The following is a 14,951-nucleotide window of genomic DNA, read 5'->3' as shown; positions in this document are numbered from 1 at the left end:
ATGTCTGTCTGTATCTGTCCCATATACTGAGGCTTTATGGTGTAGGGGCAAAATGGAAGCAGGGAATTTTGCAAATGTAAAGAAATGTCGGTCTCTTGCTGACCTCGCCTCCCAGCCCCCCCTCTCCTCAGTCCATTTATGTCCACATACATTTAACCTTATGCACTGTATACAATATGACAGCTGCTGCTTCTGTTCTCTTACTGTATATGGTTATATATTCCTCCTAACTAAATGATGCAGAACACTGGAAACGGGTAGCAGTTAGGCTGCCTCTTATTCTTTGCCCAAGCTGTCTGGTCACTGAAATTCAACTACAGATATGATTTACAGGGTTTTATACTTTTTGTATTTTAATAGAGGCTCGTGAGTGATGAGGTTTGAATTGTTTAACAGGATTATTTGCCCAATTTGAAGTCATAACTGGAACCCAATATGAGCAGGAATTATGCCCATGTTGGACAATCCTACAGACACCTCACTGTTTAAATCATGTATCAAGTCGTGCATGTATCATTGAGTTCTTGTCTGGCACTAGGGCTGGGCTGAATACATGAATACTGTGTCCGGATCTACCATGATTAAGACTCTTTACATTTACATTTTGGGTCAACACATGTAGGGCTTGAACAATTATGAACTGATTAAAGGTCCAGTGTGTGGGATTTAGCAGATATATTGGCAGAAATCACCTAAAAAAAAATGGGAATAGTTCAGACACAGGCCTGTGGTGGGCGAACCACCTGTCCCAGACTTGCCATCTAGTGGTGTTGGAGTAACAATGATTTGTAAGGTGAAACTGCTGGTTTTAATCACCCGGGGTCTCATTTATGAACATTGCGTATGCACAAAATGAGGCCTGAATAAGATGTACACCTATTCCCATGGAAAAGTTGCGATCTATAAATTCAGACTTGATGGGAGAAACTTTGACCCATGCCTACAAACATTTGGAGACAGGAAATTGGCGATGCGGATGGTGAGGTGGAAGCCTGGTTGTGGAAATGTCAAATATTTTTTGGCACACACCATTTTTTGCTGTTGTCCATAGGTACACTTTTAGTATGGATCCTACACACTGTTTTATAAATGAGACCCCTGGTGTATTTGTTTTGGAGAGGAAGAGACCTTAGTGGATAACTAACTGAACAATGAACACTGAAGGAATCCTAACCAGGAGAAGTTTCAGCTGGTTCTAATATGCAATCCCGCTGCTATATGCCACTAAATTCCACAGAATTTTGCACACTGAAGGTTTAAATTGATTAGAAAAATAGTTGGCAACAAATTTATTCATCAATTGGTTATGTCTATTGCTGTGTCTCAAATCACGTACTAATGTACTTACACTTCATATTTTGAGTGCATAAGTGCATTCACACTGAGAAGTATGGAAAAATGCAATGCACTCAAAAAGTTGAGTGTGGAACTATGGACACTCCTCGCCCTCAATGGTCGCCATCTTGGCTACGTAGCAGAAGGGGAGGGACCACTTTTCAAACTGGAAATAGTGGCCGAGGACTGTGCGACCGTGAACGTTGCTGGATTGTACAAATTCACATGCTTTTTGCACGTAGCAACACTATACTCTTGTCAGGTATAAGCCAGCAGTATGTTTACTGGGTTAATTTAGCAGTCTGTAATGATTTGGTACCACGAACGATAACGCAACTGCTAATGCTAGTTTGCTAACTAGCTAATTTGCAGATGTCATTTCCAGTGAATGCACAACGACCGTGTTTGGTTGGAGACAACACTACCCCATCGAAATTTGCACACTACGCCAATAGTACATAGTGCACATAGTATACTACATAGAAGTGTACTAACGGATGTATGTGATTTGAGACACACCATATGTTATGACGTAAGCACTGTGGCAAAGTTTCCTAAGGTGGGTGCATTCAATCCTGCACCTTGTGAAGCTCACGTTATGAATTACAAGAAATGACTTCTTATTTGCCTCAGGAGCAAGTGTCTGTTGAGAAGATATAAAGTATTCACTCAATATTCCAAAAACTCTGTAACATTATGTCATACTCAAGTCTGTCCGACCTAATGTGAGCGAATTAGTGTTAGCTAAATGCTAACCCCAGCAGATTTTTGTCCATTTTGACAGACATCTCCTGATAGCTATTTTAAGGCGAATGCTTGATAAAGCTCGTACCTGGCTACAATGATCCATAACAAAATGAAGAGAAAACAGTCAGCAGATATGCGTCTGTTATGTATGCTTTTAGACTAACCTGTAATCATGCGTTCGTTTGACAAAACACACAAACTGCTGGGGATGGCCAATTAAGCTAATGCTAATTAGCTGAAATTAGGTTGGAGAGACACTGGAGTGTAATGTTGTGGAGTTTTTGGAATATTTGGTGCCATTCGTCAGAGTGAGTCTAAAGTAAATCCTTTATTTTTTCACAACAGCAACTTGATCGATATCTGAAGAAATATATGTTACATTTCACTTTTATTCTCAGGGTATGGCTTTGTTTGTATTTACTCCTGATGTTGCCTATGTTTGCTTTTTTATTCACTAGTTGTTTGAGACATTGCACAAGAAGATGACAAATAAAGAAGTTTTTTAATAAAATGCTGGAAATATTTTTATCCAATTAATCAAAGTAATGATTGGCAGATAAATTTATCATCAAAATAACTGCCTCTGTAGTTGCACCTCCAAACACCTCTTATAAACAGTATTTTTCACTATGAATATGGACACAGCTGACTGTTGCTGAAGGAGCATTTTTCTTTGAAAGATTGAAAAAAGGCAACCATGGCCAACATGGATTCATGTATCCATGTTTGCAGAAAATAAGTACATGCTGTTTACCTGAACCGTTGGTCATGTGTACACATACTTTGATTAAAATTAATGGCTGACTGAAATATGTTGCTTGAAGCCAGGTGGAGTGGAACGGTAATGAAATGCAGAGTAGCTCCTCAGATGAGTTGCTCATTCAGTGGCTTCCCGTGGTTGATCTGCTGACAGCACAGTCTTGACAGGTTTGTCATAACAGTGCTTTCCTCTCATAGCTGCACTAGTTTCAGTTTCTGTGAGCACAGGATGATGAACAACCACCATGCAAACTCCACCCAGAATAGAAGTACTGAATCTTTAAGTCTGTGTGATTACTGTGCAGGTCTGCAAAGGATGCCAAGAATAAATCCATGTTTTCAATATCTATTTGGGCTTCTCCTCAGAGAGGGAAAAGACGTACAGTAGTACTGACTGGCATACTGAAATTTCAAAGACTAAATCATGTCTGAGCAGCTGTTTGAATTCTACATTTGTATCACCACCTCTGTTTTTCTAGTATTCAGAAGTGTGTATATACAACCGCGTTTCAGCTTTGATTCAGCTCTGCTGTCAAAGCAAAATAAAGTCACTTACTAACAAGAAAGTGACAGCCCAAACTTGCTGTGGAGTGGAAGGGAAGAAAGGGTTGTTACGTATTCTCGACAGCAGTCTGGCACGGATGCTCAAATGAAAGGGACGTAGGGGGAAGCAAAAGGTCAGGCTCATTAAATGTCAGCAAAGAGCATCTTAATAATTGAATCACTCAGACAAAGAACCACATAATTTAGCTTTGAAGGGTTCTGAGGAGACACTTGCAGTCACACTTGTAGTTTTATAGTGACTAGAAACTGCAGATTTAATTTTAAGATTGACTGTTGTACAGTACATTAACCTCAAAAGGACCTAACATCTAAAGACCATTGCATAAGATTTACAGTATGTTTACTATTTCTATTCACTGCTCGTACTTATACCTACAAAAGTGATGCACTATAATTCATGAGGACATATTTTTTTTTGGAGGGTGTCCAGTTTTTTGTTTGCTTTTTAAGTGCTACCTCAAGAGTCATTACTCCAGATGCAATTTTTTCAAAGAGATGGGTTTGTGCCAAAAAACTTAAAAGATCAAAATTCATTTTGGCTGTTTCTCCTCTCACCCTCTCCCTGATACAAGATAGCCAGTGTTGAAGCACTGATGACACCATACACAATAGTGAAGAGTCCAATTAGAAATGCATGAGGGCTCATAGAGAAATGATGTAGCCCGAGGGAAAGCAGAAATCCAAAGCTCCCCCCACAGCTCAGGGTGAGAAGTTCAGCTGTAGACCTGAGCACAAAGAGTTCACTAAAACTATGATTATGTGTGAATATCATTATGTGAGAAAAATAGTCCCTGTGCACAAAAAAAAAACAAAAAAAAACAGCTTTTTGCTGTTGTTCCTAAAGTTCATAAGAAATGTTGAATTTTTAACCCACAAAACCTTTGATATGCATACCTGAAGATGTGTAAGAATTAAAGCCAGTTGCTCCTGTATTTGATGAATTTGTGTCTTTGGGCTTCCAAATAATTAATTAAAATAAAGCTTTTCCCATCACTATTCTACCCAGAACCACGCAAAAAAGATATGCAAGATAAGGTGGGTAAAGGATGGGAAGACTGGCAGTTTGATCCCCAGCTCCTCCAGTCCACATGTCGAAGTATCCTTTGGCTACTGAACCCCAAACTGCTCCAGATGGCTGTTTCATCAGTGTATGAGAGCCTGTTGAGACCTACTATTAACATGCGTTTCAGTGGTTTGAACACAAGTGGACAGCCAAGACACATAGCTGTTCACACCACTTGTGTTCAGATTACATTACTTGCCTAATGCAGTTATTACATCCACACTTTTGCTAGCTGCTCTGTAGCATGCTTGCAACTCACGTCAACAGTTGTGTCAGTACAGCTGAAGATATATCGCTGTCAGCAGAATTCAACACGTCTACTTCCATAGGGAACAACAGTGGATGGTCAGTCAACACCTCATGCAACTCAATATGAAATGGATCAGTTATAGAGCATTAGTGCACTGTCAAAAGCACCACCAAGTCCTGCAGTGGTGACGTAGTCCTTATCAGGGACACTCCAAATTGTGTTGGCATTTATACTACAAAAGATATGTGGTCCAATGCATCCCAAACCTCCTTTACAAGTGGCTTGAGAGATTGGATCACACTGCATCTTGGTGGCTGTGTACACTTGTATTTAGCGCTGTGTTTTGTCACCTTAGAATGAGCAGTTTATATCTACACTGGAAAGCGGTCCTTATCCACAGAATCCATGTTGCACCGCCATGTTTCTACAGTAGCCCAGAAGAGACAAACCAAACACTGGCTCTAGATGGCGTCATTCGCAATTTCATGTCTGCCTCAGCACTCAGTAACCCCTTTACAGTGAGCCAATTTTTAATGTGAAACTATTTTATTCAGTGTTTTCATCAGCTTAAATCACCAGAACCATTCATTTGGGAGAGGAAGAGACCTCTGCAGATAATTTGACTCCTCTAAAAATCTTCCTGAACATCTGGATCTCAAGGTATCAGCGATAAAAGCTGAGCACACATTAGTAGGCACTGGGCTAGCGGCCAGTCTCCAAAAAGCCAAACAGCGTTGGAGAAAGAGGCTGATTTTTAAGCTGAAACTGCTTTTTTTCACCATTTTTAATGTGGTCCATTTGTTCTTAACAAAGAAAACAGAAGGAATCCTAAGCAGGAGTTCACGCTTGGCACATGGGAGATGTTTCACCTTGTTGCAATCTGCAGTCCTCGCTGCTAGATGCCATTAAATCCTATACACCACTGTTCCTTTAATACATTTTAAGACAACATCGAATCGTATGTAAATGCATACTGTATGCAGACCACTGTGTTCAATCAGTATCAGGAGCCTTCATAACAGGACATTTTTACAGCTGAGGAATCTCATACTGTTGTTTCATCAGTGTTTATTAGCATCAACAACTGGCTCTCACACTGAGCTCCACAGATCCAGGCTGCATATAATTGAAATTAGCTGGGGAAGTGTTTGTGTTGGTTAATAGTTTTGACTTTAACAACTGACTCATGAATGTACTTTAAAGAAAGGAGAGCTGTCTTATGACCTGCATTTACCGAGTTCTTTGACTGTGGTGACCTCACTTTATGATTTTCACACCAGAAATGTCATGTAATGGCAAACCTCCCTCAGTAGTCATCTGCCGCCTGCTTCAAAATGCATTCACAAATCTCTGCTTGAACATGCAGCTGTGTTCAGGACTCATTCCTCTACTGTTCTTGAAAACTACAGAGTTCACTGTCACAATCATTTGTCTCTGAAAGCTTGTGACCACATGTCTGAGAAAAATCACACTCGAGACCAAACGGGATGTTTTATTGTTTTGTTTGGATCCGTAAAACAAGCACAACCCGAGACAGACAGTTCGTTATCATGGCTTTCTGCGAGCATTAAGAGTCAGCCCATCAGTCCGTCTCCCTGTGTACCTGTGTGTGTGTGTTTGTGAGTGTGTTCATGACCGGGTGTGTGAGGGAGAGATGAAAGGGGCACCAGTATACTGTAAAATCAGCAACACTACAGAGTGGACTTTAGCCAGAAGCAGTGGAGTGGAGTCGGGGGACCAGTGAGAGTTGAGCTTTGTACTGTAAGAAAGACTGGAGATATGTGCACAGCTCCACTGGGAAAATCAACAAAAGGTGCCGGGTGCTTGTGTTATTTTTAGCCATAACAGGAGACTACGAGTAATGCGACTCTAGGGAAAACTACTGGATGATTAGAAATGTAATTTGGAAAGTTACCATGATAGCTGTGTGTATGTTAACATGCTAATATGGTAGATGTCAGCCATGCAGCAAACGATGCTTCCAGTTAAAGGTTGTAAGTTTGAAAACTCGATCAGATTAAACACAATATATTTAATGTTGATTACAATGTGTAAAAGATGAGATACTGAAGGGTTAGAGGTACTGCAAAGATTAATTAGCACAGAAATAACAAAGAGTGGATTCACACAAGAATAATTGCTGTCACACTATTTACATTGTCCCTACCAGGAAGGAACCAAGTACCACCAGTGAAAGATCAACAAATCAATGAATGAATCAGTAGCGGCAGAGCTTCACTGGTGACTGCGTGCACGGTTGTTAGCTCAGCCGTGATACACAGTTTGTTACTTCTTCATGAGAAGCTCATTTAAAGACCAAGAAAGCCACAGAAACAATCATGATGTGTTAACTCTGTAGCAAAGAGTTGGTTGCTGAGGTATTAACCTTATAACAGTAGGTGTATAGGCCTAGCTTTGTACTAAACGAAATACAATAGCTTGAAACTTGCAGAGCCACCACTAAATGTTGCAGTGACATTAATGGTGATATGTTCACTTATTGCAGTACATGCTGATGTGCATATGAACAGTGAGGCAGTCTCTTAAGGCTCTGACACACCAAGACAACAGTTGGCTGTTGGTTAGCATCTGTCACCCTAGTTGGTGCAATGTCTCTGGCACTGTTGCCCTTCATTGGCACCCATTGTTTTTTTTTGGCCGATTCATCGTGTTGAAGCGGCGTTGGCAGAACTCATCAGTGAATGAAATCACTCTAATTTGCAGTTCAGCTAAGCGCACGAGAAGCAAAAAATGGAAATGAGGAAAGTAAACAAAGAGCTAAAATCGACAGGGAGCTCTTCAGCAGAAATGCTTCTTGATGGTTTGTGTCACTGTTCACTGGTGCACGGTAAATATGTCCTGTTCTTTCACAGTTGGACTGTGTTGTTGATCCGCTAACTGGCTTGCTGGCGTCAAGACGTTCTTCCAGCTTCCCTTTTTGAATGACGATCTCAGACTGTCCATCTGCTGATGTGGATAATTATTATCTCTAATGCTGGCACGTACATGCTGGTTGACCGTTGGCTGTTGTCTTTGCAATGTGTTCATATGCAACTTTTTGGCGGAGACACAGCAACGTGAGGCGACGCAGCAGTGGGCCTTTGTCACTGCTAGTTCTCTGAGGTTTGTTTGATGTGTCTGGGCCTTTATATTTAAAGAAAAGTGAACAAACCACATTGTCAGTGAAGCATCTTATGTAGAACTGAAAGAAATTATTCAAATCGGCAAAGTGAATCATAACTTACACATGAGTAACAGTAAAAGGAGTAAAACTGATAACAGTGGTGATTTATCTAGAACATGTGTTAGCAGCCCATCAGCCCAACAAACAAAACTCTTCTCCAGCATAATATAAAAAAATAAGTCTCAAGATTAATATTGGTGTTTATGCCAAATCTTATGTAACTTAAAAATAGTAAAGACATTTTTTGCCTATTTTTTAGGTTGTAGGAGTGAAAATTAGTCATCTTCAACATTTGTTGTGCTGCCATTTAAGAATGATAAAGAATGTTGGAGAACAATCAGATACAAAATACCAAGTAGGCTCTACAGGTTTATTCATTTTATTTGGCAGCTATCATGTGTTCTAATTTTAAGCATTCTGTTATCTTAAAGGGTGTGTGTGAGATTACACCTGGTTTTCATAATAAGGTGCTAACAAAGGGTAAAATACATACATAGAAAACAGAGATATGCAGGAGTTGGAAATGTATACACCGATCAGCCAAAACAGTAAAACCATTGGCAGGTGAAGTGAATAACATTGATCATCTTGTTACAATGCAATGTTCTGCTGGGAAACTTTTGGCTCCTGGCATTCAAATGTATACCACTTGACACGCAGCACCCATCCAAACACCACTGTGGACCTAGTGCATCCCCCACCCAATGGTATCAATGCATCTTGATGGCAGTGACCCCCCAAGCAGAGCAATGTGCCATGCCTCACTGCAAAAACTGGTCAGGAGTGGCCAGAAGAACATGACAGAGAGCTCAACAGGTCAACCTGGCCTCCAAATTCCCCAGATCCCAATCTGATTGAGCATTCGTGGGACGTGCCAGTACCCCAGAGGTACCCCAATCCACAGTGGGGCCTTTTTGGGTCGGACTTGGCTCTGACATGTCAAGGCATGGACACCTCTAGGGGGGTGCTTTGGAGTCTGGCACTGGGGCATTGGTGGTGTATCCTTTGAGACCTGTCGGTTGTAAGGTGGGGCACTGGCACGCCCCACAGATGCTCCATCAGATTGGGATCTGGGGAATTTAGAGGCCAGGTTGATGCATTGCAGTCTTTCCCTTGCAGTGTTTGTCATGGTGTTTGGATAAGTGAAGTGCTTCAAATGTTTTGGCTGATCGAGTAGAAGCCCCATTTTTGTACCTTCAAATACCTGCATTTCGAAATACTTGTCATCTCGAAAACAAATCAGGCATGTATATAGATGTTTCTTTTGAAACATCAAAAAGAAGTTTAGAAATAGCGGACGCTGGATGAGTTTTTGTTTGTTTGTTCATTGTATTACTCATGCTAGATTTTCAGAAAAATATTGCTTGCTCAGAAATGCAGTAAATAAGCTCCATTAAAAGTAGAAATCTGGACCTCGCTTATTTCTAAACCGTGGCTCCCACCCTGCTGACAGGGAGCTCTTGTGGTCGTGTGAATTATGACTTTATGTCTAGTTTAGTAGCAAAGGCGCGTGTAGTGTCACAGGGAGGAAGTCCCAGTGGGTGTTTGGAAGCAAAGACAGAAGAGACTGCATCTTGTTTTGTAACAACAATGAAAAATTGTCCTTTTAACCACAACCATGATCTGTTACTAATATTAACCAAGTAGTTTTTATGTCTAAACCAAACCAGACTTCAACAGTTGTGTTGGCAGATCAGAAAACATTCATATGAATCCCTTTTGTAATCAACATAAGTCATGTATGTATTGTATGTTTTTTGCAGCGGAGAGCTAAAAAACAAGATAAAGCTACTTTGACAAATTGGATGCAACAAGCATCTTGTCATGCTGACAAGATGTACTTGTTTAGCAGAGGATTGTACTCTATTGACTGTCCCACTGTATATGTACGCCAAAAAAACCCCTCACTTTACTTTTAGTTATGCCTTGATTGATTTACGCAGACGGCTGCACTCACTCACTGTCGATTTAGACCACTGAGGAATTGACAGCATGCTGGTTTCCATCTGAGACTATGAAGCACTTGCACACGATGATGGGTGAGCAAGGACACCTCAAATGTAGGTGTGTTTGTGAGCGATCTAATGGCTGAAATTGTCTTTTGAAAGTATACCATCTTTAATGTACTGTTGCTAGATATTCAGTGGAAAAATACTAATACTAATACTTGAGCCAACAATTCCTAATTGTTGCCTTCACAATTAACAGTGGAAGATCTCTCAGGATCAGCTCAACTTTCCTCTCGACTTCCCAAAAAGTCCTCGATCCTGCAGCCCCTGATGATGCAGTTTATGTGGCTTTAAATACAGCTAAGAGTCCGTAAGATTGGTGGATCAGTGACTGGCTGCACACACTCCCGAGAACACAGGGCATCAGCAAAGCAGTGCTTTGGAGGGGATTGAACCAGCCATCTGTACTCCAGAGTTTTAGATCATGACAGATCGTGAACTGTTAACAATCGTATCCAAAGCATGGGGTGCGATCAGCTGTGTTGCAGCAGGGGCCAGCAAGGAATCAAATCCATTATGAACCTTAAAGAGCGTTTTCCTTGTTTCCTTATTCCCTCTGTCTTTCTTTGGTTTTGAGATTTCCTCTGTCCCCCCCCCCCCCCATCTTCACTTTCACTCCAGCCTGTTGGTTATTCCTGTCAGTGGCTGCCTGAGCCTCACTGGAGCTTGTATCAACTCCTTCCTCTCCCCGGTGTGACATTCATAGCATTACAATTGAGCCATCAATCTGTCAAGCCTTACCCCTGCTAAGCCACGAGCTGTGGGAAGCACAGGAGAGGGACAAGTTTACCTCGGCTTCTGTTTTTCTTCTCTGTAGTTAGGGCCTAACAACTACAATAAGTCTCAGACATGATGTGAAATAGATAAGCTTTTAGTTGCCAGCTGAGGCAAGCCATCCATCGTCATTTTTCACACTCATTTCCCCATCCACCGCTGGGTATTTTTTGCTGATGACTGACTTGGTGATAGCTGTTGGCTTCTCATTCTGTTGGATTCTCATTATTTTTTTACCACCCCCCACCCCCCACTGATACGTCTCGTACATACACACACTCCCTCCTCTGCTGTTTTCTCAAATCTTCTCTCCTTTCTTTCTCTTCATATTTGTTCCTCCTCTCTGTCTCCCTCCCTGGATGATGTCAGACTGAGCTCCTGTAAGGAGGAGATAAAGCCCCCCAGCAGGGCAGGACCACAGCTGTCGCCTTCTGACTTCCTGGACAAGCTCATGGGGAAAACATCAGGATATGATGCCCGCATCAGACCCAACTTCAAAGGTACGGTATGTGCCAAGGCAAGGCAGACCATCACAGTAGCCCTCAAGAAAATCCAGTAGAAAGCACAAGCACTCGAAAAACACACATACACACACACAAAGAGGAGAGGATCTGTGCTGTGAAAGCTAAACAGCTGACCGTTCTCATGTGTATGTGCTGTATGCTGCTCTGTCAGAAACTATGATGTGATTCTGAGATTTTACAGCTTTCAGTACATAAATATTGCATCAGCTTGTCCGCCTTTTCACCCTGTTCACACAGCACTGTAGTTCAACCCAACATCTAATTAACCCTTCATGGGGAAGGCCAACTATTTTGTTGTAGACTTAATCTAGAGACTATTATAATGTAATATTTCACCATGCAGCACAAACAGTGAAACCATCTCTCCACTATTACGTTTTGAGGAAAACATAATTGCAGCCTGTTTACTGGTAATGTTTTTTTTCCCACAGGAGGTGCTTCTTTTTTATACCACATGCACGTAAAGGGAGGGTAGTCCTGTGTTTAGTTAGGTCTAAGCCGTTAAACAGCAGCCCAGTCACCAGAATAAAATGTTGGCATTGTAGTGTGTTGTAGTTCAGATTACATGTATATGAGTCAAGTTTCTCATCATGAGGAACAGGGGATGGTGGATGGCAGGACACCTAGTCATCACCACAACAGTTGCCAAGAAGCAGAAAGCACCCAACCACAGTTCGGGGTTGCTGTGGCTCAGAGGTAGAGCGGATCATCCACTAATCAGAAGATCAGCGGTTCAATCCCTGGCTCCTCTGTTGAAGTATCCAAATTGCTCCCAGTGGCTGTTGTGTGAGTGTGTTAAAAACCAAGTAGCAGGTGACACTCTGTATGGTAGCTTCAGCCACCAGTGTATGACTGTGTGTGTGAATGGATGAATGTGATCCGTCGTGTAAAAAGCGCTTTGAGTGGTCGGACGACTAGAAAGACGCTACACAAGTGCAGATTTACCATTCAAGACCAACAAAAGTAAGTATATTTTAATGAGCGTTTCAGACATTTCCAGTCATGTTTGTAGCAACCAAGCCGGGTATTTTGGGTCAAAACATGTTTGTCTAACCCCAGCCAAGTGAACTAAAGTACTAGTACTAAGTAACTAAACCTACCACAGCTTTGTCTCAACATAACATTGAAAACTGAAACATAAAGTTTCAACATATCTGCTATGTCTGAAATGTACAAATGTAACACATCGGTGGTTTGCAGGAACGTACAGTGCCAAATTTATTCTGGAGACTGTGTTGGTTAGTTTCATGACACTCTACAATGATATTTAAACAAGAAGACAGACAGAAATAATGAAAAGCAATTGTCAGTGTATCCTTACATTGATTTACACATCCAAAAAGGAGTGGGTAGAAGTATAAACTTATTAAATCCCACCCCTTCTCCATAAGTCAGAATGAAATGAAACAGACATCTATCTATCTTACAAAACCTGTCTTAGTATATAATATAAATGACCGTTATCCATATATATTTAGACTGGTTCGTACTTGTAAGTCACAGATAAATATACATATAGATAAAACATGACATAGGAAGAGACAATGTCTTTTAAGTGTTTGCTTACGTGCCACATAAGTTCCCATTTTACAATTTTAAAATTGATTCATCTCGGTAATGTAACCAAATCAAGGTGTGGACTAAAGATGTGCAAAAGTTTAGCAGAGCAACTAAGTCTTTGCACATTTCGGGGATAAAAGCCAGTGCAACACACTGTTTTGGTTCCAAACTGGTCATCCTCCTGCGGAAGCCCTACCTAGCCTGTATGGTTGTTTTAAAAATGAAGTTAAAATTGCAATAATATTCATCTAATATTCATTAGGGGTGGGATCAGTAGAGGATCCATGGTACGATGTTATCATGATACCCAAGTCACGACACAATATTATTATGATTATAAACATGTTGCGATATGCTGAGTATTGCGATAAATTATATTGCGATATACTGCAATTCATTACCCCTTTTTTTTTTTTTTTAATTTTGTCCCCAGAGAAAAAAACTGGCCAACATCTGTTATTTTCACCTAACCTCAGCCATGTTTTTCCAGCAGCGGTCATGAACCTGTCATGAACATTATGTACATGTCGTAAACGTTTATGACAGCAGTCATAAGTGTCATTCGGTTTTTGTAATGACAAGTTGACATTGTTTGGGTTGTCTTGATTATGACAACTTGACATTAATCAAAGTGACATTGCCATTGCCAGAAGATGTCTTTGCGTTAATGTCAAGTTGTCATTATAAGGACATCCCAAACAAATTTAATGTCAACTTGTCATGACAAAGACAACTTCTGGTAATGTCACTTTAATTAATGTCAAGTTGTCATAATCAAGACAACCCAAACAATGTCAACTTGTCATTACAAAAAATGAATGACACTTAATGACAGCAGTCATAAACATTTATGACATGTACATTATGTTTATGACAAGTTCATGACCGTGTCATGTCATAGTTATGACAGTGTCATGTCACTCTTATGTAGATACCGCCAAGTAAAGTGTTACCAAATTATTCTTGACTAACTATATACTACTATACTACGTTTATGTTAGATGGATAATGACATCCTCTTGAGTGTGCTGAATCTATAATTACGTGTATCATGTCTGCATGTTTAGATCTGACAGTTATGAGTCCAAGTAGGTGTTTTCATGCAAACTGACATCAAGCAATCAGACATTCAAGGTTTTAAAGCAGCTTAATTGCCTCCATGAGCTGTGTGCCACAGCTGCTGCTGCTCCGACTGCTGACCATGGTGATAAGCAGGCAAAATCAATGAGCCAAACCACAACAACAACAACAACTACCTTCCTGTTGTTTGTAGAATACCAGCATGCACCTGTCCCTTTTACTTGACGCAGCATCTTTTCCTCACATCTCCTCTTGTGCCCCCCTGAGGAGACACACCTCACAGTTTGATCATCTGCGTGTTTAGGCAACAAAAGCATTTTGGTTGAGATGAGTTTTGGTTAAATGCTAATATATCTTATGTTGTACTTAAAGTCACTGTTGGCTTTTTAATTCTCAAACCAAGAACACAACTTTCCCTCACCTTTACCAACTGCTTTGAGTATCTAAAGAGAGCTATAAAAAGCATTAGCTGCGCTGAAGGTGCTAATGACAGGATGTTATATTCCAAGAGACACTTCCAGAGGTTTGTAGGGAAAACAATTAAATGTGTTGTAAGTGAAAATCAGCATATTTGTCTTCCTCATTATGTTGATAAAACACAGCCAAGGTGTTGTATCTTACAGTAAGTACTTACATATAAAGGTAATTTTAAAAGTCAGGGTTGCACACTTACGATGTTTTGTTTCTTAGACACTAAAACGTGGGCAGACGCATCTCTGTGACCTTCCTTGCTCTTAGTTTTACAATCCCAATGTTATCTATCATTTCCCAAGAAGTTTGTCTTCAAACGTTTCTGAGGTTGGTTTCAGTAAATGAGATTTTTTTTTTTGGTGGGGGGGGGGCTGTAATTACACTTGAAGTGACAGGCCTAAAAAAATACTTTTTTCCTAGTGCCTTTAAAAAGCAGGCTCTTCAGCAGCAGAACTGGAGCTGGCACGACTTGCTTTGTAGCAACACTTTCAGTCCAAATAACTATGGGGATGAAAATTAATGAAGAAGCTGCTGTATATTTTAACACACAACAGGAGACATACAATACAATGGGTATTTTTTTGTCATGTCATGAATCCCATCTAAGGCGAAAGATGTGTAAATTGAGTTT

The 14,951-nt window shown here is 40.6% G+C and overlaps 1 protein-coding gene across 4 annotated transcripts in view; it reads left to right on the top strand.

Annotated features, from left to right (window-relative positions):
• Nucleotides 1-14,951, top strand: part of glra4a (glycine receptor, alpha 4a) — a 78,407-nt gene that overhangs the window by 34,426 nt on the left and 29,030 nt on the right. For all 4 annotated transcript variants that reach the window (XM_049586642.1, XM_049586644.1, XM_049586640.1 and 1 more), the window contains exon 2: nucleotides 11,055-11,185. In XM_049586642.1, coding sequence (XP_049442599.1) covers nucleotides 11,055-11,185 — 131 coding nt within the window. The remainder of the gene's footprint in view (nucleotides 1-11,054; nucleotides 11,186-14,951) is intronic.

The sequence above is a fragment of the Epinephelus fuscoguttatus genome, linkage group LG9, assembly GCF_011397635.1.
Source record: "Epinephelus fuscoguttatus linkage group LG9, E.fuscoguttatus.final_Chr_v1".
NCBI classification, from domain to species: domain Eukaryota; kingdom Metazoa; phylum Chordata; class Actinopteri; order Perciformes; family Serranidae; genus Epinephelus; species Epinephelus fuscoguttatus.
Note: the sequence above shows the minus strand (reverse complement) of the source record. Positions and strands in the feature narration are given on the sequence as shown.